The following is a 26,579-nucleotide window of genomic DNA, read 5'->3' as shown; positions in this document are numbered from 1 at the left end:
ACACCTTCTGTGGCTCCCTATTGCCCTTGGAACAGCTTTCTAGCCCTTCTGCCGTGCCACTCACTTCCTCTTTATCTCCTCCCCGTTCGCCCACACCAAAACTCTTATAAGATCCTCAGTCTCCAGGTGGTCCCCCCCCCCCCCCCCGTGTCCCCTCCACAGTCGCACAGATTATGGGTCTCCCTGGCACAGGCCAGGAGCTTGTTGTGTTGCTGGGGTCTGACCGTCCTCTGGGCCTCTGGCTTTGTCCTGCCAGGGCCCGCGACCCAAGGGGACTTGGGGAATAGGTCTTGTTGCATCAGGCCTGGCAAATATCACTTTTAGCTCTGGCTGGGTCATTGTGGGAGCTTGGCCAGCCCCTTATCCTCAATAAGCCTCAGTTTCTTTTTTTTTTTTTTAAATTTTTTTTTTTCAACGTTTATTTAATTTTGGGACAGAGAGAGACAGAGCATGAACGGGGGAGGGGCAGAGAGAGAGGGAGACACAGAATCGGAAACAGGCTCCAGGCTCTGAGCCATCAGCCTAGAGCCCGACGCGGGGCTCGAACTCCCGGACCGCTAGATCGTGACCTGGCTGAAGTCGGACGCTTAACCGACTGCGCCACCCAGGCGCCCCAATAAGCCTCAGTTTCTTTGACTCCAGCCTGGAGGTAAATGAGAAAATATAAGGTCCCTTCCACATCCGTGCTTCTCTGAAGCTCGTGCTTGGCCCTCCCATCCCCGGAAGAATTGTTCACAAACATCCGGGGGCCTTCCTCTGCAGGAGTCTAGGACCATGTGCCCCGTGGAACTCAGGCACAGTCACGTGACTCCCTTTGGCCAACGAAAGGAGGGTGGAGGTGCCGAGTGTCACTTCTGGATGAGGATTAAGTGGGTCAGGGAGTGGCTCTGTGATGACACAAGCCACTTTGAGATCGGGCCACAGTCAGCCTGGGTCCCTGCGTGGCTCTGATGAACGGAGGGCCCCTTGATGGACAGGTTACCGTGAGCAAGAAATGAACTTTGTGGTTGTCGACCGCAAAGGTCTGGGGGTTGTTACTGCAGCAAAGCCTCGCCCAACCTGTGATACCATCCCTCTCTCCTCCTTGCCCTCTTTACGTCGCTTCCTGTTCAGCCTGGCGTAGCTGGTCACGCCAGGCAGGTATTTTCTCGATTATCTAGTTTTGTGTCTCCTCTTGCAGTGGGCAGAATGGCTCTCGAAGACGTCTACTGGAGGCGTGCCTGGGTGGCTCGCTCGGCCGAGAGTCCGATCCTTGGTTTTGGTTTCGGCTCAGGTCGTGAGCTCGGTTTGTGAGATCGAGCCCCGTGTTGGGCTCAGCACTGACAGCTCGGCGCCTGCTTGGGATTCTCTCTCTCCCTGTCTCTCTGCCCCTCCTCTGCTCACACTAGTTCTCTCTCTCTCTCTCTCTCTCTCAGAATAAACTGGGGCCCCTGGGTGGCTCATTAAGCGTTTGATTTTGGCTCAGGTTGTGGCCTCATGGTTCATAGGTTCAAGCCCTGCGTGGGGCTCTGTGCGGACAGCACAGAGCCTGCTTGGGATTCTCTCTCCCTCTCTCTCAAAATAAATAAATAAACTTAAAAAAAAAAAAAAAAAAAGATGTCCAGTGGAACCTCTCAATGTTACCTCACATGGCCAACGGGCCTCTGCAGACAGGACTTGTCTTGAGGTGGGGAGACGATCATGGATTGGGGGGCTACAAAGAGCAGCACAGGGTCACGTGCCAAAGAAAAAGCAGGGAGAACATTCTTCCCTTGAGCTCCAGTCAGGAACGCAGCGCTGTTGACACCCTGAGTTTAGTTTGGTGAGGCCCATTTTCAGACTTCGACACCCAGGGCTGTTAAGATCAAACACTTGTGCTTAAGCCGTTAAAACTTTGTTGCAGCGGCGACAGGAGCCTAACACAGCTCTCGCCCACTAGAACATCAGCTCCTGAGGCCTAGCTTCTCTTGTTCCTGGCTGTCTCCCCAGCACGTGGAACAGTGACTGGCTCAGAGTAAGGCACTCAGTGGACAGCTTCACAGACTAGAAGCTTCCACCCCTGGCCAGACATGATTGATTGGCCCAGAAGTGTATGCCTGACCCAAACTGGCCAGATTTCCTCTCCCTGGATGCAGCACGGACGCTTGCCAGAGGTCAGGGCTGGGGTTACGTCGACCTGGTAGTTGCCCTTGGCTGGATAAAGCCACAGGATTAATGGGAAGGACACTGAGGCAGCCCGTGGAATCCCGGAGGGAGTTGTCAAAACACAGACAGAAACTAGAGCCTTCCAGGGACTTTCCTCCAACTCTCTCCAAACGTCCAGATCCTGGGAGAGATAATGATCTGGTCCAGCTTTAATCAGATACTGACAGGAGGCTTCTTAGTCTCATTTGCCCCATGACAGAAGCAACCTCTATTTAACAGCTAACACTGGTGAAGCATGTGCTGTGTACCCATCACTAAGTTAACCAGTCTGGTTAGAACTATTAGTCCCATTTTACAGATGAGGAAACAGGCTCAGAGCAGTTAAGAAGCTTTCCTAAGATCACATGGCTGAAAGAGTTGATTGAAGCAGACAGGTAGAGATAGAAAACCCCAGAGATGGGGCGCCTGGCTGCCTCAGTGGGGGGAGCATCCAACTCTTGATCTTGTGGTCATGAGTTCGAGCCCTATGTTGGGTACAAATTACTTAAAAAAAAAAAAAAAAAAAAAATTCCAGTGATCACATGCCCACAGAGAAAGGACCAGCCCTGGTTCCTGCCTGCATCTAGGTTCTCAAGAGCTGGGGCACCTCAGATGCATGTCTTGCCCTATTTTCTGTAAGACATCTCTGTAGCCTTCTAGAAAATTCCTTCATCCTGAGCTAGCGTGAGTGGGTTCCTTGCATCAAAAAGAATTCTAGGGGTGCCTGGCTGGTTCAGTAGGCAGAACATGTGATTCTGGATCTCCGGGTTGTGAGTGCGAGCCCCACATTGGGGGTAGAAATGACTTAAAACCTTTAAAAAAAGAAAAAAAAAAATCTAAAACATGATGTGCTCGAGCCGCTCAGATTCGCTCATGGGAGCAGACTGTTAAAAATTTAGGAATTCTGGGGACGCCTGGGTGGCTCAGTCAGTTGAGTGTCCGACTTCTGGCTCAGGTCTTGATCTCACAGTTCGTGGGTTCGAGCCCCGCATCTGAGCTGTCAGCGCAGAGCCGCTTCGGATTCGGTGTCTCCCTCTCTCTCTGCCCCTCCCCCGCTCATGCTCTGTCTCTCTCTCAAAAATAATGAAACATTAAAAAATTTAGGAATTCTGTTAGCCTGTTGTTTAGTCATCGGGAACATGGTGGGAGCGTTTATACCATGGGAATTGGGAAAAGTAACTTACCAGGGTTTTTATTGTATTCCAGAGAGCCACTGTGTTTTATTGTTTGTCTGCAAGCTATGGGTCCTAAAACAATGCATAGGCAGAGAAAGTCAAAGGGGAAGAGCTACACGATGGAGAAGACCAAGGGGGAAACATGAGGCTCTGAGGGCCTGCCTGGGGCTCTTCAGAGTTCCCTTTATGTGTCTCACAAATACCGGGTTATACTGGAGCCAGCCCACCCAGCTGCTGAGTCTTAAAATTCAAAAGGCCTCAAACAGAACAGAAGTCGCTACTCCCCCACTTCCTCCCCTGAGAGGCACAGCCAAGGTTGGTCAGAGTTTATTGGAGGGCATCGGAGCCATCATAAAAGAAGGCTCCAGGCTTCTGGTGTCTGTCGGGGTCCATCTCTCCTCTGTCCAAGACGGAGTGTGGGGGCACTCAGGCATCAGTCGCCCATGGGCAGCCACAGGGCCTTGGTCCGTGCTGCCCGCAGCCCCAGCTCTGGGCCTGCTCCCTGGGCTTCCTGATCCCAGGCCCGAGGGCGGCCCCTGTTCACCCACACCGGCTTCAGGTTTCCTGCTGAGGCCCACTCCACAAACTGGGAGCCCTGACACAGAAAAGGGGGATCAGCCCTTCCGCCAGCTTGGTTGCCAAGCAGCTGCTTCCTTGGCAACCAGGACTATTACTGCGGAGGGGCCCCAAGGCTTGACCTAGGCTCTGGTGCTACAATGCTCAGCTTGTAGCAGGCAAACCTTCCAGATACGAGGGAGACAACGTTGACCTTTGCGGACGGGCCCCAAGGCTTGACCTAGGCTCTGTTGCTACAATGCTCAGCTTGTAGCAGGCAAACCTACCAGACGTGGAGGGAGACAACATTGACCTTTGCGGCTGGGGAATTTCCTCCCCATTAACAGCCCACATTCAAAGGAATGAGGCCTGAGGTTCTTATGACAAGGAGTTCCCCTCTGTCACCTTCAGGCTTGAGGGTGGACTGTGGGCTTGAGTCTGTTACAGGGTGTGGTCCCTTAGCAACGGGTTGTCCAATGAGATTGGGTCTTTGGGCCGGGCAGGATCTCAGGCCCTTGTTGCTATGCTAAGGAGATCCTCTCCCTTAGCAACAGGGACTCTGGAGGGTGGGATCTCAGGACCCGGTTGCCAAGGAATTTCTCCTCCTTAGCAACGGGAACTCTAAGGGGGCACTGCCAGGTTTCCAGAAAAGGAGGAGACCGTTGGTGAGGTTTAGGACGCTGGAGAGATGGCAAAGCAAAGGGTACCTGGGCAGATCCGAAATACCACAGGGCCTGGACGTCCTGGTGCAAGGCCAGGCAGCGGGTCAGGTGGTCCCGGTCTCCAGTCACCACATTCACCAGGCCCGCTGGCAACAAGGTGGCCATATCCTAGGGGATGGGAGAGGGGGTCGGGAGGGAAGGGAGTCAGAGACGCCGAAGGCAATAGGTTGGGTGAGGAGTGAGCTTCCGGGGAGGGCTCACGGGGTCCTGACCAGAATGGTCACGGGGTCCATGAGCAGTGCAAGCTTGGATGGAGGGCGGGGGCAATGGGGACTGGGGTTGCCGTGGTTACAAGGGGGTGGGGCTAGTGCAGGCCTTGGGACACCGTCCATCCCTCTGCTGCCCCAGGGGCTGCTGGGAGCAGCGGCAGGAAGGCGGGCAACCGTACCTGGCAGACCTCCAACGCGGGGATGGGGCAGACCCCGCTGGGCACCAAGACCACGGTGTTGCCATGGGCCAGGGCGGCGGCCAGCAGGGACGCAAAGGCAAGCAGGGGCCACTCATCAGGGCACACGATAGCCAGCACGCCCAGCGGCTCCCGCAGCCGGAGCACAGGGCCTCTCAGCTCTGCCACCTGCAGGGACAGGCAGGAGGTCAAGGGCTGGGTTGAAGAGCCTCATCGTCTGCCCCTTTCCTCCTCTACCTATCTTTGCTTCTCTGTAACAACTCCAACAATAATTAACCAGGTGACGGTTCAGAGCAGACTTGGGCCAGGCAGCTGGGTTGAAGTCCCAGCTCTGCCACTTACCAGCTGTGTGACCTTGGGTGAGTTACTTAACCTCTCTGGGCCTCAGTTTCCCACCTTTCAAATGAGGCTATTGCTTACCTCGTAGATTTGTTTCTAAAATGAAACAAGTTAATGCATGTAGAGGGCTCAGAATCTGGCCCATGTTTTGTTTGTGTGTGTGTGTGTGTATGATTAAAAAAAACCCACAAAATTTTATTGAATATAATTGACATTCACTAATCTGCATGCATTTTAAAGGGTACAATTTGATAATTTTTTTTCTTTTTTTTAAGTAAGCTCTACGCCCAACGTGGGCTTGAACTCATGACCCTGAGATCAAGAGTTGCATGCTCTAACGACTGAGCTAGCCAGGTGCCCCAATTTGATACATTTTGAGATCTACATGTACTCCTAAAACCGACACTATAATCAAGGTAATGAACTTCACCCTTCAAATCTCCTTGTGCCCCTTTGTGATCCTTCCCTCCTGCCTCCATTTGTTGTTTTTTTTTTAATTTTTAATTTTTTTTAACGTTTTATTTATTTTTGAGACAGAGAGAGACAGAGCATGAACGGGGGAGGGGCAGAGAGAGAGGGAGACACAGAATCGGAAGCAGGCTCCAGGCTCTGAGCCATCAGCCCAGAGCCCGACGCGGGGCTCGAACTCACGGACCATGAGATCGTGACCTGAGCTGAAGTCTGACGCTCAACCGACTGAGCCGAAGTCTGACGCTCAACCGACTGAGCCACCCAGGCGCTCCCCTCCTGCCTCCATTTGAACCCTCTCTGTCCTCAACCACTTCCTCTCACCATAGTTTGTATTTTTTTTTTAAGCTGATTTATTTATTTTGAGAGATTGAGGGAGTGCAAGTGGGGGAAGGGCAGAGAGAGAGGGAGAGAATCCCAAACAGGTTCCATGCTGCCAGTGTAGAGCCTGACATGGGGCTTGAACTCATGAAACTGCGAGATTATGACCTGAGCCGAAACTAAGAGTCCGATGCTTAACTGACTGAGCCACCCAGGCACCCCTATAATTTGTACTTTCTAGAATTTTCTAGATTTGCAATTATAGAGTCTGTACTATTTATTTTATTTTTTAAAATCTGGCTTCTTTCACTTAGTGTAGTAATTCTGAGATTCATCCACCATGTAGCATGTTCACTCCTGAATGCTGAGTAAGATTCCTTGTAGGGACCTACCACACTTTATTTATTAACCAATCCAGGGACATTTGGATTGCTCCCTATTTTTACGTATTTAACTAATTATTTAAATAAAAAAAAATTAATGTCTTTATTTATTTTTGAAGGAGAGAGAGACAGAGCGTGAGTGGGGGAGGAGCAGAGAGAGAAGGAGACACAGAATCCAAAGCAGCCTCCAGGCCCCGAGCCGTCAGCACACAGCCCGACACGGAGCTCGAACTCACAGACCGTGAGATCATGACCTGAGATGATCTGAGAGTTGGACGCCTAACCGACTAAGCCACCCACGCACCCCAATTATCTCTCATTTCTATCCCTGAGTGCTCTGGTGCCATTGCCTGACTCACTGAATCCTCACGCTTTCTTTCTTTTTTTATTAAAAAATTTTTTTTAAATGTTTTATTTATTTTTGGGAGAGAGGGCACGAGCGAGCGAGAGTGGGGGAAGGACAGAGAGAGGGGAACAGAGGATCCGAAGTGGGCTTTGCACTGACAGCAGCGAGTCTGATGCAGGGCTCGAACTCACCAACTGTGAGATCTTGACCTGAGCCGCTGTCGGATGCTCAACCAACAAAGCCACCCAGGCACCCCTCCTCAACCTTTCTTCACGGACTCACTGTATGTTTCATATCAACCCTGTATTTGGTTGCCTGTCATGTATATAAACAAAACCAAAGTCACACGAAGCAACACTCTGTGTAAGACATTCTATATTTCCTGTTCTATTCTGTTTAAAAAAAAAAAAAAAAAAAAGCTGGGTGGCTCAGTCAGTTGAGCGTCTGACTCTTGATTTCAGTTCAGGTCATGATCCCAGGGATGGGGGATCGAGCCCTGTGTCGGGCTCCATGCTGAGCGTGAAGCCCGCTTGGGATTCTCTCTCTCTCTCTGCCCCTCTCCCCTGCGTTCTCTTTCTGAAAAGAAAAGAAAAGAAAAGAAAAGAAAAGAAAAGAAAAGAAAAGAAAAGAAAAAAAGAAAAGAGTAGAGGGGCGCCTGGGCGGCTCAGGCGGTTAAGCGTCCGACTTTGGCTCAGGTCATGGTCTCGCAGTTTGTGGGTTCGAGCCCCGCGTCCGACTCTGTGCTGTCAGCGCAGAGCCAGCTTTGGATCCTCTGTCTCCCTCTCTCTCTCTCTCCGCCCCTACCTTGCTCGTGTGCACTCCCTCTCTCTCAAAAACAAATAAACATTAAAACAAAAAAAGAGTAGGAAAAAAATCATACTGCAACCACTAAACTGATTTTACGGTCCAGAAATGGGTTACTAACGACAATCTGAGGTGTTACACTGTGATGCAGACCATATGCCCATTACACAGATGAGGAAATCGAGGTGCGGAGAGGGGAGGCCACTTGCTGGTGATCGCGTGCAGCTGGGATGCTGTGCGGCTGGGCTCACTCCAAAGTCCTTGCTCTAACCTCTACTGCAGACCGCCCGCCCCGTCTGCTGGCCCCCAGAACCCTCTCACCTGCAAGAGGTGGCCTTGGGCCTGGGCGCGGGCCCCCCACGCCCGCAGCCGCCTCGCGCTAAGCTCCACCTCCACCTTGGCGGTCTTGAGCTCCACTCCGTGCCTCTCCAGCGCCGAGGCGAGGGCAGGCTCCCGGCGCTCCAGTGCAGATGCCAGGGCCCACAGCAGGGACGCCCGGGCTCCTGGTGGCTGGCTCACCCAGCTGGGGGAGGGCAGTGCACGTTACGGGGCGGCTTCCTGCTCCTGGTTCTTTCCAGGTGCCCCAGCTCTGTCCACAGCCCCTACTGCGGGGCTCCAGACCCCACGGCCCATCTGCATGGGGAGGGGCGTGACCCATATCCTGTCAGCTTTGGGAGCTCAGCCCTCAGGACCCAGACCCCAGATCCCATCAGCCCTTGGGGGAGGGGGGGTCTCAGGCTACCCTCTGAAATGCCCCACGACCTCTGGGTTTTCCCACGGGGTTCCCCTTACCCAGGGGCAGCCTGGTGAGCGGCCTCCACGGCACCTCGGATATCCTTGGCTCCGCCCTCAGCCACGTAGGCATGGAGATTGCCTTTCGAATCCTGGATGCGTCTGGAGCTCTGGGCCCCAGGAGCTTGGAAACGGCCCCCGATGAAGAGCCCATAGGGGGCTGCTGGGCTGGAGCAGGGCGAGGCGTGGGGGTGGGTCCTGGGGCCAGGTCTACTCGGACCCCAGGCTCCACCTACTGAGCCTCTGGGAGGGCACTCCTTCATTTAGCAGAACTGAGACTCCCTTCAGGCAGGGGTGAGGGGGGTGGGTGTGAAGCCACAGAGAATGCAATTCTGGGCAGGACTCGGGGACCCCCCTCAAGATGGCTCTAATGAACCCCTCCTCCAGTCCCTGGGCAGCCTGCTACAACTTCCCTTCTCCCCGCCTGCCGTACCCCCAGAGATTCTGGGAGTTGCAGCTCACCTGGGTCCTATTTCAGGCCCAGATGGTAGGGTCAGGGGGACAGCAAGGCCAAAGGTGTCATAGTTCAGATTCTCAGAAAGGGAAGGCAGCCGGGCAGGGGTCCCGGAGGGCCGCAGATACTCATACAGACCCTGTGAGAGGGGCAGAGTGTCAAAAGGACGCAAGGTGGGCACTGGGTGGTTGAAGGGGGTGCTGATGGGGGGCAGGAGGAGGGAACTCACGTCTGGGCCCCCGTGCCAGGAAGACCCACTCTCCTTGCAGCCACCTGTGGGCACTTCGGGGTGTCTAAGGCCGTGGGCGTTGATCCAGACTGTGCCCACCCGGAGCCTGTCCGGGGAGAGGAGGACATCAGCAAGAACAGAAGGTTGCAGGGGGTAAATGGTCGGAGGGGCAGGGTGGAGAGAGACCCAGAGACCCACAGAGAGTGGAATGGAGACCTCAAGACTGAGAGAAAGAGCAGAAGCTTGAGCCTCCCCCCCCCCCCCGCCCAACAGACTGCCTTTGTGCCCCAGCAGGCGCCGACTGACCCATAGCCCAGCTCCAAGGCCTGCCCTAGTCTCTCGCTCCACACACTGGCACTGCCTCCTCGGGGCGTCCCGTTGGCCACGGCCAGTGCCTCCTTAGCTGTGCGGTATGGGGAGGCCACGACCACAGGCCAGGGCACCTGGAAGGGGTGACGACAGAGTTCAGGTGGCCCGGCCAGCTCCCCCCCCAACACCCCACCCATTCAGCAGCCCCCAGACCCGGACCAAATGGTCACTCCGGGGGCCTCTGCAGGTGTAGTGTTGCTGCCCATGTGTGGCTGCAGACGGGTGGATGGAAAAGGATTTCCGGGGCCCTGAAGGGCTCACCTCTGCCTGGGTACATGGGGAGGCTGGGGGCAGGTCAGAGACCAAAGTTGGGGGGAAGAATGGGCTGACTGAGGGAACATCGCCAGCCTGGAACACCTGAGGGGAAAGGAAAGATCTAAGGTACACCCCCAGCTCCTCCTCCCTCAGACCTGGGAGACTAGGCCCCCAGTCCCTCCTCCCTCAGACCCAGAGTCTGGGCCCCCAGCCCCTTCCTCCCTCAGACCCAGGAGTCCAGACCCCCAGCCCCTCCTCCCTCAGACCCAGGAGTCAGGACCCTCGGCCCCCTCCTCCCTCAGACTCAGAGTCTGGGACCCCAGCCCCTCCTCCCTCAGACCTGGGAGACTAGGCCTCTAGCCCCTCTTCCCTCAGACCCAGAGTCTTGGTCCCCACCCCCTCCTCCCTCAGATTCAGTCTCGGCCCCCAGCCCCTCCTCCCTCAGACCCAGGAGTTGGGTTTCCAGGTCCCTCTTCCCCTGGCGCCAGGGGTCTGTACGCCTTGCTCACCTGTGCGCCCTGACTCTGGGCCTCGCGCACGTAGCGCTGGGCCAGGTCGTGTGCGGCAGCCCCTCGAGCCCCCATGTCCACAGCGCCGTCCAACCCTCGACCGCCCCGAAGCCGTGCCATGCGCTCCTGAAGCCGCCTCATCGTCTCGTCCCATACGGACTCCTGGATGAGGAGCCGGAGTCCCCCCTGTGAGGAAAAGGGATGTCAGGGCAGGCAAGGTCGGGGCTCACGTTGAGGGGACGGGCCCCCACAGAGGGTGGAGACTTGGGGATGTACACACACAGATCAGAGGAGGGTCAAGGGGGGGGTGGCTGGGGACCCTAGAGACTCACTGAGGCCCCAAACCCGGGCAGGAAGTGAAGTTACAGAAGTTGGTGATTCAGAGTGAAGACAGAGGTTGGAAAAGTAGGGACACGGATACTTAGAAAAGTGAAGAGAATCTTAAAGAACAAGAGACGTGAGCCCTCTGCAAAAACTGGAGAGCCGGGATGTGGAAAGGCAGAAATCCGACGTGCGGGAGCCCCACACGCGCCATGGTGCGGAGACAGAATCTGAGGCACAAGGAACTGAAAATTATAATCAGTGGAGACATGAGGCCCTGAGGTCTGGAGACGGACACGCACGATCCCCAGGACTTGGGGGCACACGAGTGCATGGGCCTCACCGCGCTGCGGTCGGACCAGGCTGCATCCACGACGCCCTCCACGGCCGAGTCCACGTCCGCTGCCTCCGTCAGCACCAGCAGCGACTCGGCCCCCAGTGCCAGGCCCAGCTCAGCACCCTGACCCGCCAGGGTCCGCCGAAGGACACGTCCTTCCTGCAGGGCCCCCGCGGGATTCAGCCGAGGGGCCTTTGGGCCTCCCCGCCACGTCCCGTCCCCCTCCCGACCCCGAAGATACCTCAACGGCTCCACAGAAGGTCACCTTCTGGACTCCAGGCTGGGAGGCCAGGATGGGGCCCAGGGAGGCAGGGCCGTTGATCACGTTGAGGATTCCTGGGAAGGAGCCTAGTTCCCCTGCCAGCTGGGCCAGGAGGAGGGGTGTTGGAGAGCCTGGGGGCACCAGCACCACCACAGTGCACCCTGGGAAAGGTGGGCAGCGCAAAGATCCTGGAGTCTGGGCTCCCGGCCCCTCCTCCCTCAGACCCACGAGTCCCAGCCCCCTCCTCCCTCAGACCCAGGAGTCAAGGCCCCCCAGCCCCTCCTCCCTCAGACCCAGGGGTCAAGGTCCCCCAGCCCCCTCCTCCCTCAGACCCAGGGGTCAAGGCCCCCACACCCCTCTTCCCTCAGACCCATGAGTCCCAGCCCCCTCCTCCCTCAGACCCAGGGGTCAAGGTCCCCCAGCCCCCTCCTCCCTCAGACCCAGGGGTCAAGGCCCCCACACCCCTCTTCCCTCAGACCCATGAGTCCCAGCCCCCTCCTCCCTCAGACCCAGGGGTCAAGGCTCCCCAGCCCCCTCCTCCATCAGACCCAGGGGTCAAAGCACCGAGATCCCTCCTCCCTCTGACCCAGGGGATAAGGTCCCCACACCCCTCTTCCCTCAGACCCACGATTCCCAGCCCCCTCCTCCCTCAGACCCAGGAGTCAAGGTCCCCCAGCCCCTCCTCCCTCAGACCCAGGGGTCAAGGCCCCCCAGCCCCTTCCTCCCTCAGATCCAGGGGTCCAGGCCCCATCAGCACCGTCCTTCTCAGACCCGGCCCATCAATTACCCACAGCCAAGGCAGGGCAAATCCTCCACATCATCTCAAGGAAGGAGAACGTGGGTGACAAGATGAGACCAATCACTCCTGTAAAAGTGAATGAGACAATCAGGGCAGGCACTGCTGGTTCACGAGGGAGGAAGGGGCTGGGGACCAGGACTCCTGCGTCTCACCCATGGGCTCCCAGCCTGCCAGCGTCTCCTCCTGGGTGTATGCCTGGACTGCATGGCATTGGAGTAGCTGCTGGGCCAGTGGGATATCCCTGTCTCGAACCTCTCGAACGGCTCGCCCGGTCACCAGGGACTCCAGGGTCCAAAGTAGCCGCTGGTGCTTCTGGATCATCTTGGCCAGCCTGTAGAGAAAGCCAGGGGGCGAGTCATTTCCCATTGCCTCTCAGTCAGAGTCCTGGAACACCCCCTACATACCTGGACTACAATCCCCATGATCGCCTCCACCATTTACCAGAGGTGAAGAGCACCAAAGATTTATGGGAAATGTAGTCCGAGAAACACAAACCCCGAGGGTGCCTTTTGCAGATCTCGGCCGCCCGCAACCCCCGAAGGTGCTGAGAAATTGGAAATTCAACCTTTAATCTCAATTGCATTTTAGAAAATGGAATGTTGGTCTCTAATTGCTCCAAGAGTATGATGGAAAACGGGTGACGCTGAGGCTCCAGGAGCCCCAATGAACCGCCAGGAAAATGGGGCCTCGATGAGGCCCGAGGCTATTCTGGGAGACAGAGCTTTGTCATTACTAGTCCTGGTGGATGGATGCTTTAGCCGCTACAGGCTCAAAGCATGCTGGGAATGTGAGCCTTAGCTACGCAATCAATTCCGCGAGACATCGAGACATCGGGAAATAGAGTCTTTGTTCCCAGAGTCTCAAGTGGTTGCTTGAGGCGCTGGCAGGCTGGGAGCCCGTGGGTGAGACACAGGAGTCCTGGTCCCCAGCCCCTTCCTCCCTCGTGAACCAGCAGTGCCTGCCCCGACTGTCTCATTCGCTTTTACAGGAGTGACTGGTCTCATCTTGTCCCCCACCTCCCAAGGTCCACACCTCAACCGCATCACCTGGTCAGGTACTGGGCCCGAGAGGCTCCAGGGAGTCCGCCCCAGTTCTCCCACGCAGTCCTTGCTGCCTCCACGGCTGCCGCCACATCCTCAGCCTGTGCCTGGGGGCAACTGGCCAAGTTCTCTCCTGGGGAGATGAATGGAGGGACCCCAGATGTGCCCCCCCAGGCAGTAGAGCTGCTCCCCAGCTCCACTCTATTATTATAAATATTTTGGTTGTAGGGGCGCCTGGGTGGCTCAGCCAGTTGAGCATCCGACTTCAGCTCAGGTCACGATCTCACGGTTTGTGGGTCGGAGCCCCGCATCGGGCTCGCCGCTGTCCGTGCAGAGCCCGATTCAGATCCTCTGTCCCCCTCTCCCTCCGCCCCTCCCCTGCTCGCACGCTCGCTCGCTCGCTCTCTCGACAATAAATAAAATGCTAAAAATATATAAATATATTAATCAAGGAAGGGATCTTGGTAGACACTGACTTCAAAAAGCACCCGCAGGCACTTGGAGCTATTATTTGGATGACTTTAACAGGAAGAGCCAGAAATCTTGGGCTTCTCCCCACACTGGCTACTTCCTGCCTTCAGGGCCCTGAGCAAAGAGAATGGGGTGTTGTTGGTAGATACGGCTGGGGATATGGATGCCTGCCTCTCCCTCCCCGCACAACCGGGGGACACTTCATACCTGTGATAGGATCCCGGCAAGGTACTGAATTCCTGTGTTCCGGCTTCAGCCACTTTCCATTTACATAGTGACCCAAGTGCCGGTCTTGGGTGTCCAGCCAGGCCTGGGGGAGGCAAAGACAGTTTAGGACAACGTCTGAGAGGCAGCTAGGGGAGTTCAGTCCCTACCTAGGGTCCTCTGGGAGGGGGACACTTGCACCCCTTCGCCCCACCTGCCAATTCGTTGCCGGTGTGACAGGAAAATGCACATAAACATAAGATACATGCACCAAATGGAGCGCCTGGGTGGGCTCAGTCGGTTGAGTGTCCGGCTTCGACCCGCGTCACGATCTCACGGTTCGTGACTCTGAGCCGAGCATCGTGCTCTGCGCTGATGCAAGAAGTCTGCTTTGGGTTCTGTCTCCCCCACCCCCACCTCTCAAAAATAGATAAACATTAAAAAAAAAAACAAAAACAACATGGAACATAAAACCCACCATGTTAACCATTTCAAGGCGTACAATCCAGCGGCATGTGGTACGTTCACAATGTCGTGCAACCATCACGACCTAGTTTCAGAACATTCTCATCCCCCCAAAACGAAACTCGGCACCCATCAGGCAGTCACTCTCTCTTCCTCATGCCCCTAGCCCCTAATTGCTAATCTGCTTCCTGTTTCTGCGGATTTGCCTTCTCTGGATATTCCACGTGAATCGGGACCCCACAACACGTGGCCTCTTTGGCTGGCTTCTTTCACCCAAGATGGTGGTTTGCTTTTTAAATTTCTTTTTTACTGATTACTTATTTCTGAGAGAGAGAGAGAGAGAGAAAGCGCAGGCTGGGGAGGAGCAGAGAGAGAGAAAGCCCGAGGATCTGAAGCAGGCTCTGAGCTGTCAGCACAGAGCCCAATGCAGGGCTCGAACTGATAAACTATGAGATCATGACCTGAGCCGAAGTTGGATGCTTCACCGACTGAGCCACCCAGGCGCCCCCAACATGGTGTTTCTGGAGCTCATCCAAGTTGTAGCACGTATCAATCATTCCTTTTTGTGGCTGTAGGACATTCTGTTGTCTGGAGAGGCTACGTTTTGTCTCTGTTCATTATCACTTGACACATTCCATTTGTTTCAGCCTTCTGGTTACTGCGCACAGTGCCGCTGAGGCAGCTTCCCGTACCTGATTTTGTCTGAACACCCGCCTTCACTTCTTTTAGGCAAATGTACCCAGGAGCGGAATGGCTGGGTCATATGGCAACTCTCTGGGTAACCTCTTGACGGACCCCCAAACTGTTTGCCATGGTGGTTGTGCCATTTTACGTTCTCACCAGCCACACGTGAGGGCTGTCCTACTGACTTTGACATGCGGCTTCATAAAACCCATTCTCCTGGGGCGACTGGGTGGCTCAGTCGGCTGAGCGTCTAATTTCAGCTCGGGTCGTGATCTTGAGTCCCTGGGTTTGAGCCCCACGTCAGGCTCCGTGCTGACGGCTCAGAGCCTGGAGCCTGCTTTGGCTTCTGTGTCCCTCTCTCTCTCCCCGTCTCTCTCTCTCAAAAATAAACATTAAAAAGCAAAACAAAACAAAATGAAGCGAAACAAAACAAAACAATCTGTTCTCCTCCATGCAGAAGTGACCTCAGGTGAACTTTTCTAATACTCAGGGAACCTGAGACAATTCAGCTGTATTACCAGACAACAATGACCCCTGAATGGTCCACTGCACCTGAACGGGACAACTGGGGACACACCCTAAATATCCAATGGGAAGCCAGGGCACTGAGGCTGTCTGGAGTTGTCTGCGTTTTTTTTTTTTTTTTTAATGTTTATGTATTTTTGAGAGACAGAGAGAGCATGAACAGGGGAGGAGCAGGCAGAGAGGGGGACAGAGGATCTGAACTCTGAAGCGGGCTCTGTGCTGACAGCAGTGAGCCTGAGGGTGGGGCTCGAACTCACGAACCGGGAGATGGTGACCTGAAGTCGGACGCTCAATCAACCCACTGAGCCCCCCAGGTGCCCAGAGTCCTCTGCATTCCTGTGATGGGGCATATACCTTGGGGCGTACAAGACTCTGGAAGCAACGCCCATGACACTGTATTAGGCACCATCGGGTTCTTTTTGGAAGGTGGGGTTTCTAAGCCGGGTAGTCCCTGCACCCAACCGTGTGATGGCATTCCCTCCCCCCTCGGCGGCCGCCACTTAGAGGAGCAGTGTGGACCCCCGGTGAAGACACAGGCCCCACAGGTGCAGCTTCTTGGGCTGAGCCCCAGGCGCGGCACGTAGGCATTGCCAACGGGGCAGCAGTGTGTGGATTCGAAACCCGGTTCTGGGACTGAGCGGTGCAACCTTAGCCAGGGTGTTATCACACTCTGGTCCCCGCAAGGTCATCTGAAAGATGGGGATAATCCCAGCCCCTCCCTACTTCACAGGGTTGTGGCGAGGATGAAATGGATCAATGCACGTGACACGCTGAGAGCAGCACTGCGTAAGACTTGCTCTTAATCTCTCCCTCCACGTCTGCTTCAGATTTCTCTCCCTGCTCCTGTCCCCCCCAAAATCCTCGCTAAATCCGAGTCACGCTTCCCATTTTTTCCTTCCACAGATGTTCTCTCTCTTCTCTTAGCATCCCAAATGCCCCATTCTCCTAATCTTTCTCTTACCCTGCCAACTGGCTCTTCGTATGGGGCTGGAACACGAACGGTGAGATCATGACCTGAGCCGAAATCAAGAGTCAGACGCTTAACAGACTGAGCCCCCCAGGCACCCTGACATTGGATGATATTAAAGAATGACCCCTAGGGGCACGCCTGGCTGGCTCACTCAGTAGAATGTGTGACTCCTGGTCTCAGGGTTGTGAGTTCCAGCCCCACGTTGAGCGTGGAACCTACTTAAAAATATACAAAAAATTAAAGAATTGGCTGCTAGTGTGAAGTGCGAAAAATGGCCAGGTGGGTTATGTTATCAAGTGAGTTCTTATCAGTTAGAAAAGAGGATTCAAATATTTATGGGAAGATAACATGACATCTGGGATTTAAATCATTCCAGAAAAAAGAGAAAACCAAAGAATACAGCTCTGGACCAAATGTTGACGATTCCTGAAGCTGAAGTAAATAGCAATTCATAGTATCAAGTTCTCTGTGGAAGTTTGCAAATCCCCCCCTCCCAAAGAAAAACAAAACCCTAAAAGAATGTCTACGGGGTCCTGGCAGGTCACGCTAGTGTGAGAAGAGGGCCTGGTGGAGACTGGGAACTCACAACTTGCCTAAAAAAGACAGTCACTATTGGATCCAGATGATTTTTGTCAGGGAATGTGAGCCAAACATTGCCAAATTTTGGGATTTTATTTTCAAAAGAAGCTGGAATCCTGGGATGTTTCCATGGAATTAGTTGACCACGAATTCACATTTTCAAAAATAAAGTTCGGGCCAAAGAAAACAATTTGTTGGATGAATCGGGCCCACATGTTGTAAGGTTGAGACCTTTGCTTGGGAGGCTGTGGGGGAAAACCGTGAATCCGAGGGTTCAGGTTCAAATCTCAGCTTTACCTATTTTAAACCGTGTTGGCCGTGGGCAAATTACTTACCCCCTCAAGCCTCTGTGTGCTATCACTAAAAGGATGACAACCATCCCCTCCCACAGCTGTTCTGGGGATTAAAGGAGATCACACTGAGCACAGAGGCTGGCACATAGAAAGCACCCAGTAAATATAAGCTATTTCTACATTATTGCTATTTCAGTATATTCCATCTCAAGCCCACCTTCAAGTGTGGGAATTCTGTGTGCTCTGTCCCAGATCATCACTCCCACCGTCCAATGGTCCTACGGTGGTGACTCCCAGGTCCCCGTCTCCAGTCCTGAAAGGCTCAAGCCCAAGTAACATCAGACTCCTGCACATAACTCAAGGCTGTCCCCGGGTCCCTCACACTTTCACCATGCGATAATCACGCTCAGGGTCTTTCCTTGCAACTCTAGTCCTCCTGGGTTCCTCGCTGGTGGTGGTGGTGGAGGGATGGAGACACAGCTGGACCCCAGGCATTGCCCTTGCCCTCTCAACTCCTCAAACGGTTCCCCTGCCTCATCCCCTCCTATCCACCTTATCCATTTTCACAGCCGGCTCCTGGCTCTGACCTCATCTTCTTCCACTTGGACCACGGTTCTAGACTCCTCTTCTCTCCTTGAAGAGAAGCCCAAGCTTCTCATTCCTGGGTGCTAGAAGACCCTGTGTGATCACGAGAGCCCCAGTGAGGGAATTCTGAGGGGGCTAGGTAATTACAGGATATTCGAGCCACCCTACTTCTCCGTAAGAACCACAAGAGGTTCTGGGGGACCCTGAGGGATCACAGAAGTCTCATGAGGATTTGAAGAGGCCCTGAAGAATCACGGGAGCCCCATGGGGGGGGTATTCTGAGATGGGTGAGGGGGGGGGGTCATGGGAGCCCCATGGGGATATTCTGGGGGGTGTAGGTTAATTACAGTTTAGTTCTGATGTATTCTGGAGTTCTGAGCTCACAAGATCCTAGGAGACCCTCAAGTATTGGTGGGGGCCTTGAGGAATCCCGGGACTCCATGGGAAGGCGGGGGGGGGGGGGGGGCTTTACTCAGGATCATGGGAGCTACAGCATGTTCTGGGGAAGTCTATGGGGCTTGAGGGACCTTGGAAGATCAAGGAAGCCCCACAGGAATTTCGAGTCCCGGGGGATCCCGGGAAGTTCTGAGGGGGCTGGGAGAATCACGGGAGCCTCCGGGGAATCCGAGGCCTCGAAGCAATCGGGGAAACGCCATCCCAAGTAGGTACCAGGGAGCAGGAGAGCTACTACCAAACAACGGAAGAGGATCCAGGCTTAAGAAGAAGCAACCGCAAAGGCTTAAGGGAATGCCCTTCTAGGGTGGGTCCCAAGGGGTGGCGAGAATCACGGGAACCGAGAAGGGCGGAGCTGCCGAGCTGCCGCGGTGGATCACGGGAGTCCGCGCGCTAAACTGGACCTGGATGCCTGGTTGGGGGGGAGGGGGCGGGAATGGGCAGCGCTGAACGGCAGGCCCTCACCAATGCGCATGCGTGGCTCTCAGGCACGGGTCCGTACTCCAGCGTGGCGAAGATCTCTCGGGTGCTGCGCTGTGCGTGCGTCGCAGCCATCACTCGCCCGGACCGCTTTCCACGAAGGAGTGCGGGGCGCTCTGCCCAGAGGAACCTTGAGGTCGAAGGGCGACACCGCCCCCTCCAGCCCAAAGGGCGGGGCTACGGGAGATAGAGCGTAACCCCACCTTAGACCCGGTGGTCCCGCCCATGCCCTCCAAGCTGGTTAGTGTAGTTTGGAGCATGCGCAGTCCTCAAAGTGGGGGCGGCGGGGAACCGAGATGTGGGCGCCTGGCCGGTAGTTAGGGGTGCTCCAGATTTAGAAGAATGACCGTGTGGTTCTTCCCGCCACCCTTTTTATACTGAGGACAGGAAGTATATTTAGTCCGAAGTGTATTTACTAGAGAATCGAATCTAGCTCTGGGACGAAGCGATAGTTCATAGATCAGAAGGGAAGCTTTTACGATGGACACTGAAATGAAGGTTTTGAAAGTGTGCCAGTCTGGACTGCCCCGTAGTTTGGCTAGATGTTGTTGGGAAGGAGAAATACGGCTTTAATCGGCACAGGAAGTGTGGCATTTAGAACCTAGGTTCAGGATTTAGTTTTGATTGGTTGAGGTGAGAGGCGGGGCTTAATCCTTAGATTATGATTGGTCGGAACGTAATGAGGTTGCAGGATTGGTGAATGAGCTTTTGAGGCAGACGGAAGCGTGGTCGGCCGAAGTCCTTGGTTACACAGTGACTAGAAGCGTGGCTGTCATTTACATAGCACGTAGGACGTAGAGAGCATCTGGAAATATTGGCTCCAAACGGATTTGACAGCCGTATCTGGTCTGAGTGGAATTACAGTTTCAGGACAGATTCTTAGACTTTCATACGGAATAGTGGGCACCAGGAGCCGGGGGTGGGTCTGGCAGCAGGCTCCACAATTCGCATCCTGGAGAAGGTTCCCGCTCACGTCGGAGTTACTGAGGACGCCTAGGTCTTTTCCCCAGGGCCATGGCGGACTCGAAGCTGCTGGTGCCCGAGCTAAGCGAGGCAGAGAAGATGGGCGCTGAGACCATGCGTTTCGAGGAGCTACTGCGGCAGGTGCGGACTGACCGGCCTCCGGGTCCTGGGTCCCTGGGTATTCTGGGGATGTGTGTGTGTATGTTGTGTATATGTGTGTACGCCCGCGGGTGTTCTGAGATGGGACTACATTCCCAGAAGGCACTACGTGGGATTGTAGTTGGTTAGCTCCAAGTTTGCTAGGATCTGGAAGAAATGCAGATGGGGTTGGGATTGTTCATAGGGGTCCTCAAAGGAGGAGAGGGACATAGTATGTCTTATTCTGCTCATATCTCACATGCACAAAATTTCTCCATAAACTTTTGAAGAACAAATGAGGGTCTGATAGCATAGACACCGTGACTGGAGGGTGTTTTCCTTCACACAGGCCTCCAAGGAGCTCCAGCAAGCCCAGACAAGCAGACCAGAATCCACACAGATCCAACCTCAACCTGGTAAGAAAGGCAGAAAGCCAGAGAGAGAGGGATTGAGTCTCAGAGAGAGGTGGACAGAGACTGGGGGCAGGGGACAGAGACAGAGGAAGCAGGAGAGAGGCAGAATAATGGAGTATAGAGGTCTTTGGCAGGGAGAGGGGGAGGGACCAAGAGCTAAAGAGAGAAGGAGGAGGACAGGAGTGACTGGGGGACAGACTCAAAGATAGAAGGAGAGTCAGAGATCCCAGGAATGGGGAGGGGAGCAGGCCCAGAAAGCAGAGGACTGAGACTCAAAGCAGGGACAGATCAAGGGAAGGACAGAGACGCACACAGAGGCAGACATCAGGACAAACCCATTTCCACCAGGTTTCTGCATAAAGACCAACTCCTCCGAAGGGAAGGTTTTCATCAACATCTGTCACTCTCCTTCCATCCCTCCTCCGGCTGATGTGACCGAGGACGAGCTGCTTCAAATGCTGGAGGAAGACCAAGCCGGGTTTCGCATCCCCATGAGCCTGGGAGAGCCTCATGCAGAACTGGACGCAAGTCAGTGCCCTCGGGGGACCCAGGAAGCTAGCTCCCTGAGTCCTTTCTTCCCTAGGATCCAAGATCCAGGGCCCAAGATCCCCCTCCCCCCTTCCCCCCTAGAAATCTGGCCCCCTTTTCCTTGTGACGTGAACTTAACCTCCTGGGCCTCCAGTGCCTGCTACACGGGGTAGTTCTGTCCTCGTTCTGCCCACCTGGCCAGGCTGGCACTTCTCCCTGCCCTACCCCACAGTGAGGGAGAGCTGGGCGGGTGTCCTCATTAGCTGGCCAGACCAGCTCTCAGTCTTGTTCCTGTTTCCTTCTTCACTCTTCTCCCCTGTCTCTGTCTCTCTGCCTTGTCTCACGTGTCTCTGTTGAGTTTCTGTGTCTGTGTGCTTGCTTTTTCAATTAACGTATGTCCCCTGAAGCCTCCTGGGACCAAGCTTTGGGCAGTGCCCTGGGGAGCAGGGACTGATCCAACCCAGAACTTGCCCTTGAGAGACTCCTAGTCTTAGGTGAGGGCAGAGAAGACAGATGCGATTTCATTATGGTGTGATCTTTGCCGCTCTGGAGTTGGAGGGGGGTGGGCTCTTTACCCGAACTGAGGAGTCAAGGAAGGCTTCCTGGAGGAGGTGGCAGATATAAGATGCAAAGGAACCGAAGGAGTGTGTCAGGCCAAGACACAGAAGAGGGTTCTAGGCAGAGGGGACCGAGGAGTCCAGAGGCTGGAGAGAATGGTTGAATTGGATCGGTCAGTAATTGGAAGAGACTGGAAGAAATTTAAAGGGACGAGGTCCCCAACAGAGACGTGAGCTTCTCTTCAGGTGGGAGGAGCTGACCACACAGGGCCTCCAGCGCCAGACTGAAGGACACAAACCTTCGTCTGGGGCGCTGGGGAGCCATGGGAGGGCTGTGAGCAGGGAAGGGGCAGGGTCATTGCTGGGATGTGGTGGGAAAGGACCAGAACAGTAGAGAGGAGGCTGGTATGACTGGCAAGAGCCCTCACTTTCTAATTGTCTCTGGGTCTTTCTGGTTCGTGTGGCCGCTGTCCTTTATCGTTTTTGCCTCGTCGTTATCTGGGCGGTGGGGTTCCTACCGAGGGCTGGGGGTCTCACCCCCTTTCTCTCCCCACAGAAGGCCAGGGTTGTACCGCCTACGACGTAGCGGTGAACAGCGACTTCTACCGGAGGATGCAGGTTGGGGGCGGGGCTGCGGGTGAGGCCTGGGCTGGGGCCTCTCCCTCCATCCCGAGCCCTCCGGCAAATCTCCCCCTCTCACTTCTAGAACAGCGATTTCTTGCGGGAGCTCGTGGTCACCATCGCCAGGGAGGGCCTTGAGGACAAATACAGTCTTCAGCTGAATCCAGGTGAAGGGCGTGGCCTGCACTAGCGGGGACTCGGGGAGCCAGAGCAGCTCGGGGACAGCCCTTGGAAAAGGTGGTGCTGGTATGGGCAGGGATTGTTTTGGTCCCTGGGCTGCGGGTTACAGGGAGAAGGTGAGGCTTCCCAAGGTGGGGGTGGGGGTGGAGATGGGACTGGCCCAGGAGCCAGATAAGGGGCGGGGTCTGGCGAGCCAGAGGGCGGAGCCAGGAGCACCTCTGGCGACAGATCCCGCCCCCACATGCCCCTAGAAGGGCGGGGCTAAAGTGGGCAGATTTCCTGAAGCCAAGCTCGGGGGTGTGGCCAGATCCCTGGCATCCTGGGAGGGGCGGAGACTTTCCCCTGAGGCTCTTGCTGCGTGGGGACCCCTAGGAAAGCCAAGGGAACCCGCGCTTGAGCCACGTTTGACCCTGAGCTTCCTACTCACAGAGTGGCGCATGTTGAAGAACCGACCTTTCCTGGGCTCCATCTCCCAGCAAAATATCCGCTCCCAACAACGTCCTCGGATCCAGGAGCTGGGAAACCTGTACACTCCCGACTCCCCGAGACCTGAGGAAGGGTGGGCCTTCGCTGGGTTCTGTCTCTCTCATGTCTCCCCAGTAATTTTTGGAATCCCTCCCTCAATCCTTCCTCCCCATAGGAGGCGGTGTCCTGGGGCCCTGGGAACCCAGAGGGGGGGAAGCAGGATGGCCACTGAGAAGGCTCCGGGAGGCAGCAGGGTTTGTAGGAGGGAGAAAGGGAAAGAATAGCCTTGGCAGAGGCCTAGTGGGCTCTCCTCAGTTTTGGGTCTTGGTCTTTCGCAGCCCTGAGAAGCCTCACCTGAACCTTTGGCTGGAAGCCCCTGACCTCCTCTTGGCTGAAATTGACCTCCCCAAACTGGTGAGTGTACCTCTGACCAGAGTGGGAGAATGAGGTCTGGAAAGGTTGGGGTCTCCGAGGGAGAGTGAGCTGGGCATATGCAGACAGCGCTGAGCCTGGAGCCTGCTTTGGATTCTGTGTCTCCTCCTTTCTCTGCCCTTACCCTGCTCGCGTGCTGTCTCCGTCTCAAAAATAAATAGACCTTAAAACAACAACAACAACACACAAGGCTTTTTTTCCTGGTCCATATTATTATTGGCCTATTGCTGGGAACGGAAGGGTGGGCTCACTCCGTCAATATTCCCAGGATGGAGCTCTGGGGCTGTCGCTGGAGATTGGGGAGAACCGGGTAGTGTTGGGGGGCCCCCAGCAGCTGTACCATCTGGATGCCTATATCCCCCTGCGGATCAACTCTGAGGAGAGCAAAGCAGCCTTCCATAGGAAGAGAAAGGTACCTGGGGAGGTAGAGGGAGGTGTGCAGGGGGAGCGGGGACGCTGGGGAGGCCTGGGCTCCTGCTCCTGAATCCTTAATCTGTTTCCCGTCTCTCCTCAGCAGTTGATGGTGGCCATGCCCCTCCTGTCGGTGTCTTCTTGACCTGCTTTCTTTCTGTGCTTCTAAGTGGAGAGAAGAGGCTGGTGGCTTCTCTAAAATGGAAATAAAAGATGTTTGCCTTTGTTCTGTGTCTGGCTAGGAATGCACGGGGAGCGGGAGGGAAAAGGGACATTGGACCGTGTCCTGGAGTCACAGGGAAGTCACTGTCCCCGCTGAGGCCTCAGCCTCTCCCCACCAGAGCCCCTCCCTGGCCGCCAGTCTCTCCCGTCGTGTTGCACACGGTCCCAGAGCCGACCCTCCCCTCTCCACTTCAGGGGTCCTCGGCTCCCCAGGGTCCCAGGAGAAGGTCCCAGAGCCCCCTGCAGCGCAGCACTCCAGGCCATGTGTGGCGTGGTCCCCTTTATGCTTCATTTTCTCCCTGTCCTTCCTGTCACTCAGTCCCAGCACAGCGAATGGTGTCCTGAGCACACCTGTGTTTTGCAGCCTCTCTTTAGTTTCTGCTGTACCCGTCCCCCCCCTTAGTGTGCCTCGTCAATAAAACCAGAATTTTTTTTAATTTTAAATTAAAAATTGTTTGATGTTTATTATTTTTGAGGGAGGGAGAGAAAGAGACGGCGTGAGTGGGGGAGGGACAGAGAGAGAGGGAGACACAGAATCCCAAGCAGGCTCCAGGCTCCGAGCTGTCAGCACAGAGCCCGTCGCGGGGCTCGAATTCACGAATTGCGAGATCGTGACCTGAGCTGAAGTCAGATGCCCAACCAGCTGAGCCACCCAGGCGCCCAAACCCAGGGAATTTCTAATTGTCTTGCCCTCCCAGGGGGCCTTGCCCAAGTCCATTGGTGATCCGATGCATGCCATCATCTCCAGCCTCCCCTGCGTCTCGTCCTGGAACAGTGCTTCATGTCACAATCACACAAAACTGTGTCCCACTTTCCAACTCGGCAAGCACCGTTTCCTGTACCGCGGACACTCCCAAAGTCGTCCCTTTCAGTGAACTTTCTCTGGGAAGCTTTTCCAACTTCCAGCTGTCTCTGGTCTCCCCTGGCTGAGTTAGAATCCTCCTGTGGCAGTGGCGGTGTCTGGAACCAGTGTTACCTGGTTGTAGCTCCGCCCCTGTGGTGCGGTAACGCTTTACAACGAGCAGGAACTCAAAAAAGGAGTTCATGAACGAATGCTAACTCTCTCCTTCCATAGTGAGTCCTAAGACGATAGGTAAACGGAGGAGCCTCAGTGGTAAACGTTGGAAGAACGGCGAGACCAGTGCGGTTGGAATGGAGTCAATGAGGTCGGGTGGCAAGGAGCAGATGGTGAGAAAGTGAAAAGGTAGCGGGGATGATCTCGGGTAGGGTCTGTTGGACCTGAAGGAGCGAGCGTGGGCTCCGGCGTCCACCAGAGGGCGCCTCGCAGCCTCAGGCTGTTGTCTCAAAACTACAACTCCCAGCGGCCCTCGGGGAGCGCGGCTCTTCTGAAGCGCACGGTGAGGTCCAGCCACCGCTGGGACTTGTAGTTAGCACGGGGACCCTCCGTGGGAGGCCGAAGAACTCTTTTTCAGGTCCCCCAAAAAGTGTGGAGCTGGGTCCTTTCCGCCTTCTTCGGTCTCCATGGTGACGGTTCCGGCGCAGGCCCGGGATTTGGCAGCGGCCGGGGCCCCCCTCCCACTCCCTCCTCTTCACCATCTGCTCCACCTTCACACCTGGCCCGGAGCCGCGGCCGCCGCCTCCGCACCCGGGCCGGGGATTCTGCCGCCACAGGGTGGCGCTGGTGGACGGCTCCGCGGGCTACTCCTCCCACAGACCCGGGAGTCCGGGTCTCCAGCCCCTCCTCCCTCAGATCCTGAGGTCCCGGCCCCCAAACCACCACCCCTTACCAGGGATGCGGGGGGGTTCTCAAACACTGGCAAAACTGTGAGCCCCAGGGACCCAATGGGACAAGGCGATAAACGGGAGGCCGCGGTGGGCAGTGGCTGCCGGGCCACCGGGTCAGTGGCGCCCGCCCGCCGCGCCGGCTGCTCCCTCCCAATCCACTTGAGGGCCTGTGCCACATCATGAAAATTTAATCCCAAACGCATTTGCGGCCCGACTCAGGGAGGCGGAGAGGAAAGGAGCACCCTCCCGGCGCTTGGATCTGGAAGTGGCCTCAGCATCGGGGAGAAGGGCTGGTCTGGAGAAAGGAGCAGGGGCAGGATCTGCCTGCGGGCCAGGGACCTAGAAATAGTCCGGGTGCAACCCCAAAGGGGCAGGGCTGGAAGTCAGAGATGGAGTAAGAGGGCGGGGACAGGTCCTAGCAGGAGGGGGCACAACTCAGGGGGCGGAGAAAGAACTCCGGGTGTGGGTGGGGACAGAACTCAGACGGACAGATTCCAGGGGAAAGGGGCAAAAATTAGGGCAGGGACAGATGTCTGGGGAGGGGACCGAACTCAGGGAGCGGGTAGAGAACTCGGGGGAGTGGGGACAGAACTCAAAGGGCGGGTTAGATTCCAGGCTGGGAGGGAATTATGGGGGTCGCAACTGGGAACTGGCATATAACCGTCAGGGGTTAGGAAACAGAGGATGCAGAAACCATGAGGGGCATGCGCCCCAAAGGGAAATAGAGATGGAAGGGGGGTAGAATTTTAAAAAGGAAAGACGGAAGCAGGTGGATGGAAGTCCAGAGGGAAGAAACTGGGTGGGGAAGAACAAGAGGGGACAGACAATGGGTGGATCGAAATGGGGAGTTGGAATTCAGGGGGAAAGAATTCTCTGAATGAGAAAGCACCCTCTGAATGAGGAAGTCGGAGCTGAGGGACGACGCGGGATGGGGGTGGAATTCGGGAGGCGGGATGTGGAACTGGAAGGCACAGAAACTCGGGGGGATAGGGCTGGAGAATGAAACGTAGAAGATGGAACCGTAGGGGGCGAAAGCGCCAGGACGAAATTAGGGCGAACTAAAAAGGAGAGGGAAACCTCAGGTGGGCAAGAGAACTCGGGAGGAGAGAAAAGAGATAGAAGGAGCTGGGGGGAGGATGGAAACG

The 26,579-nt window shown here is 55.6% G+C and overlaps 2 protein-coding genes across 4 annotated transcripts; one reads left to right on the top strand and one right to left on the bottom strand.

The window, feature by feature from the left end:
• Nucleotides 1–3,649: 3,649 nt before the first annotated feature.
• Nucleotides 3,650–18,929, bottom strand: ALDH16A1 (aldehyde dehydrogenase 16 family member A1). Of its 3 annotated transcripts, XM_086690404.1 has the most exons (18): nucleotides 18,744–18,879; nucleotides 16,360–16,412; nucleotides 13,728–13,830; nucleotides 13,056–13,182; nucleotides 12,162–12,340; nucleotides 11,998–12,075; nucleotides 11,190–11,371; nucleotides 10,955–11,107; nucleotides 10,291–10,476; nucleotides 9,788–9,883; nucleotides 9,464–9,600; nucleotides 9,158–9,263; nucleotides 8,937–9,067; nucleotides 8,475–8,642; nucleotides 8,004–8,205; nucleotides 5,004–5,189; nucleotides 4,601–4,723; nucleotides 3,650–3,933 (listed from the first exon to the last, which is right to left on the bottom strand). In XM_086690404.1, exons 1-18 carry the CDS (start codon nucleotides 18,751–18,753, stop codon nucleotides 3,772–3,774), a joined length of 2,382 nt encoding a protein of 793 aa, XP_086546530.1. In that variant the 5' UTR covers nucleotides 18,754–18,879; the 3' UTR covers nucleotides 3,650–3,771. The 3 variants fall into 3 exon arrangements, with proteins under 3 accessions (XP_086546530.1, XP_086546528.1, XP_086546529.1); XM_086690402.1 differs by lacking the exon at nucleotides 16,360–16,412 and having other exon boundaries at nucleotides 18,744–18,929; XM_086690403.1 differs by lacking the exons at nucleotides 16,360–16,412; nucleotides 18,744–18,879 and adding an exon at nucleotides 14,203–14,379.
• PIH1D1 (PIH1 domain containing 1) lies at nucleotides 18,927–23,692 on the top strand. Its single transcript, XM_086690407.1, has 9 exons — nucleotides 18,927–19,862; nucleotides 20,209–20,275; nucleotides 20,621–20,800; nucleotides 21,914–21,975; nucleotides 22,064–22,145; nucleotides 22,588–22,717; nucleotides 22,962–23,037; nucleotides 23,324–23,467; nucleotides 23,570–23,692. The coding sequence occupies exons 1-9, from the start codon at nucleotides 19,773–19,775 to the stop codon at nucleotides 23,609–23,611; spliced, it is 873 nt and encodes a 290-aa protein (XP_086546533.1). The 5' UTR covers nucleotides 18,927–19,772; the 3' UTR covers nucleotides 23,612–23,692.
• The last annotated feature ends 2,887 nt before the right edge of the window (nucleotides 23,693–26,579 follow it).

The sequence above is a fragment of the Puma concolor genome, chromosome E2 (genome assembly GCF_028749965.1).
Source record: "Puma concolor isolate L17-30 chromosome E2, mPumCon1.1.hap2, whole genome shotgun sequence".
NCBI classification, from domain to species: domain Eukaryota; kingdom Metazoa; phylum Chordata; class Mammalia; order Carnivora; family Felidae; genus Puma; species Puma concolor.
This window is presented reverse-complemented; position numbering and strand designations above follow the sequence as displayed.

Bases quoted from the DNA above. Each gene is read 5' to 3' on its own strand.
- ALDH16A1 (XM_086690402.1), bottom strand. From the start codon at position 18,833: ATGGCTGCGACGCACGCACAGCGCAGCACCCGAGAGATCTTCGCCACG. The intron at 8,643-8,936 runs GTGAGCTGCAAC...GCCCTGCTCCAG, and splicing joins GGGCCTGAAATAGGACCCAG to CCCAGCAGCCCCCTATGGGC. The intron at 4,724-5,003 runs GTACGGTTGCCC...CCCATCCCCTAG, and splicing joins CCGCGTTGGAGGTCTGCCAG to GATATGGCCACCTTGTTGCC.
- PIH1D1 (XM_086690407.1), top strand. From the start codon at position 19,773: ATGGCGGACTCGAAGCTGCTGGTGCCCGAGCTAAGCGAGGCAGAGAAG. The intron at 20,276-20,620 runs GTAAGAAAGGCA...CATTTCCACCAG, and splicing joins ACAGATCCAACCTCAACCTG to GTTTCTGCATAAAGACCAAC. The intron at 22,718-22,961 runs GTGGGCCTTCGC...GGTCTTTCGCAG, and splicing joins TCCCCGAGACCTGAGGAAGG to CCCTGAGAAGCCTCACCTGA.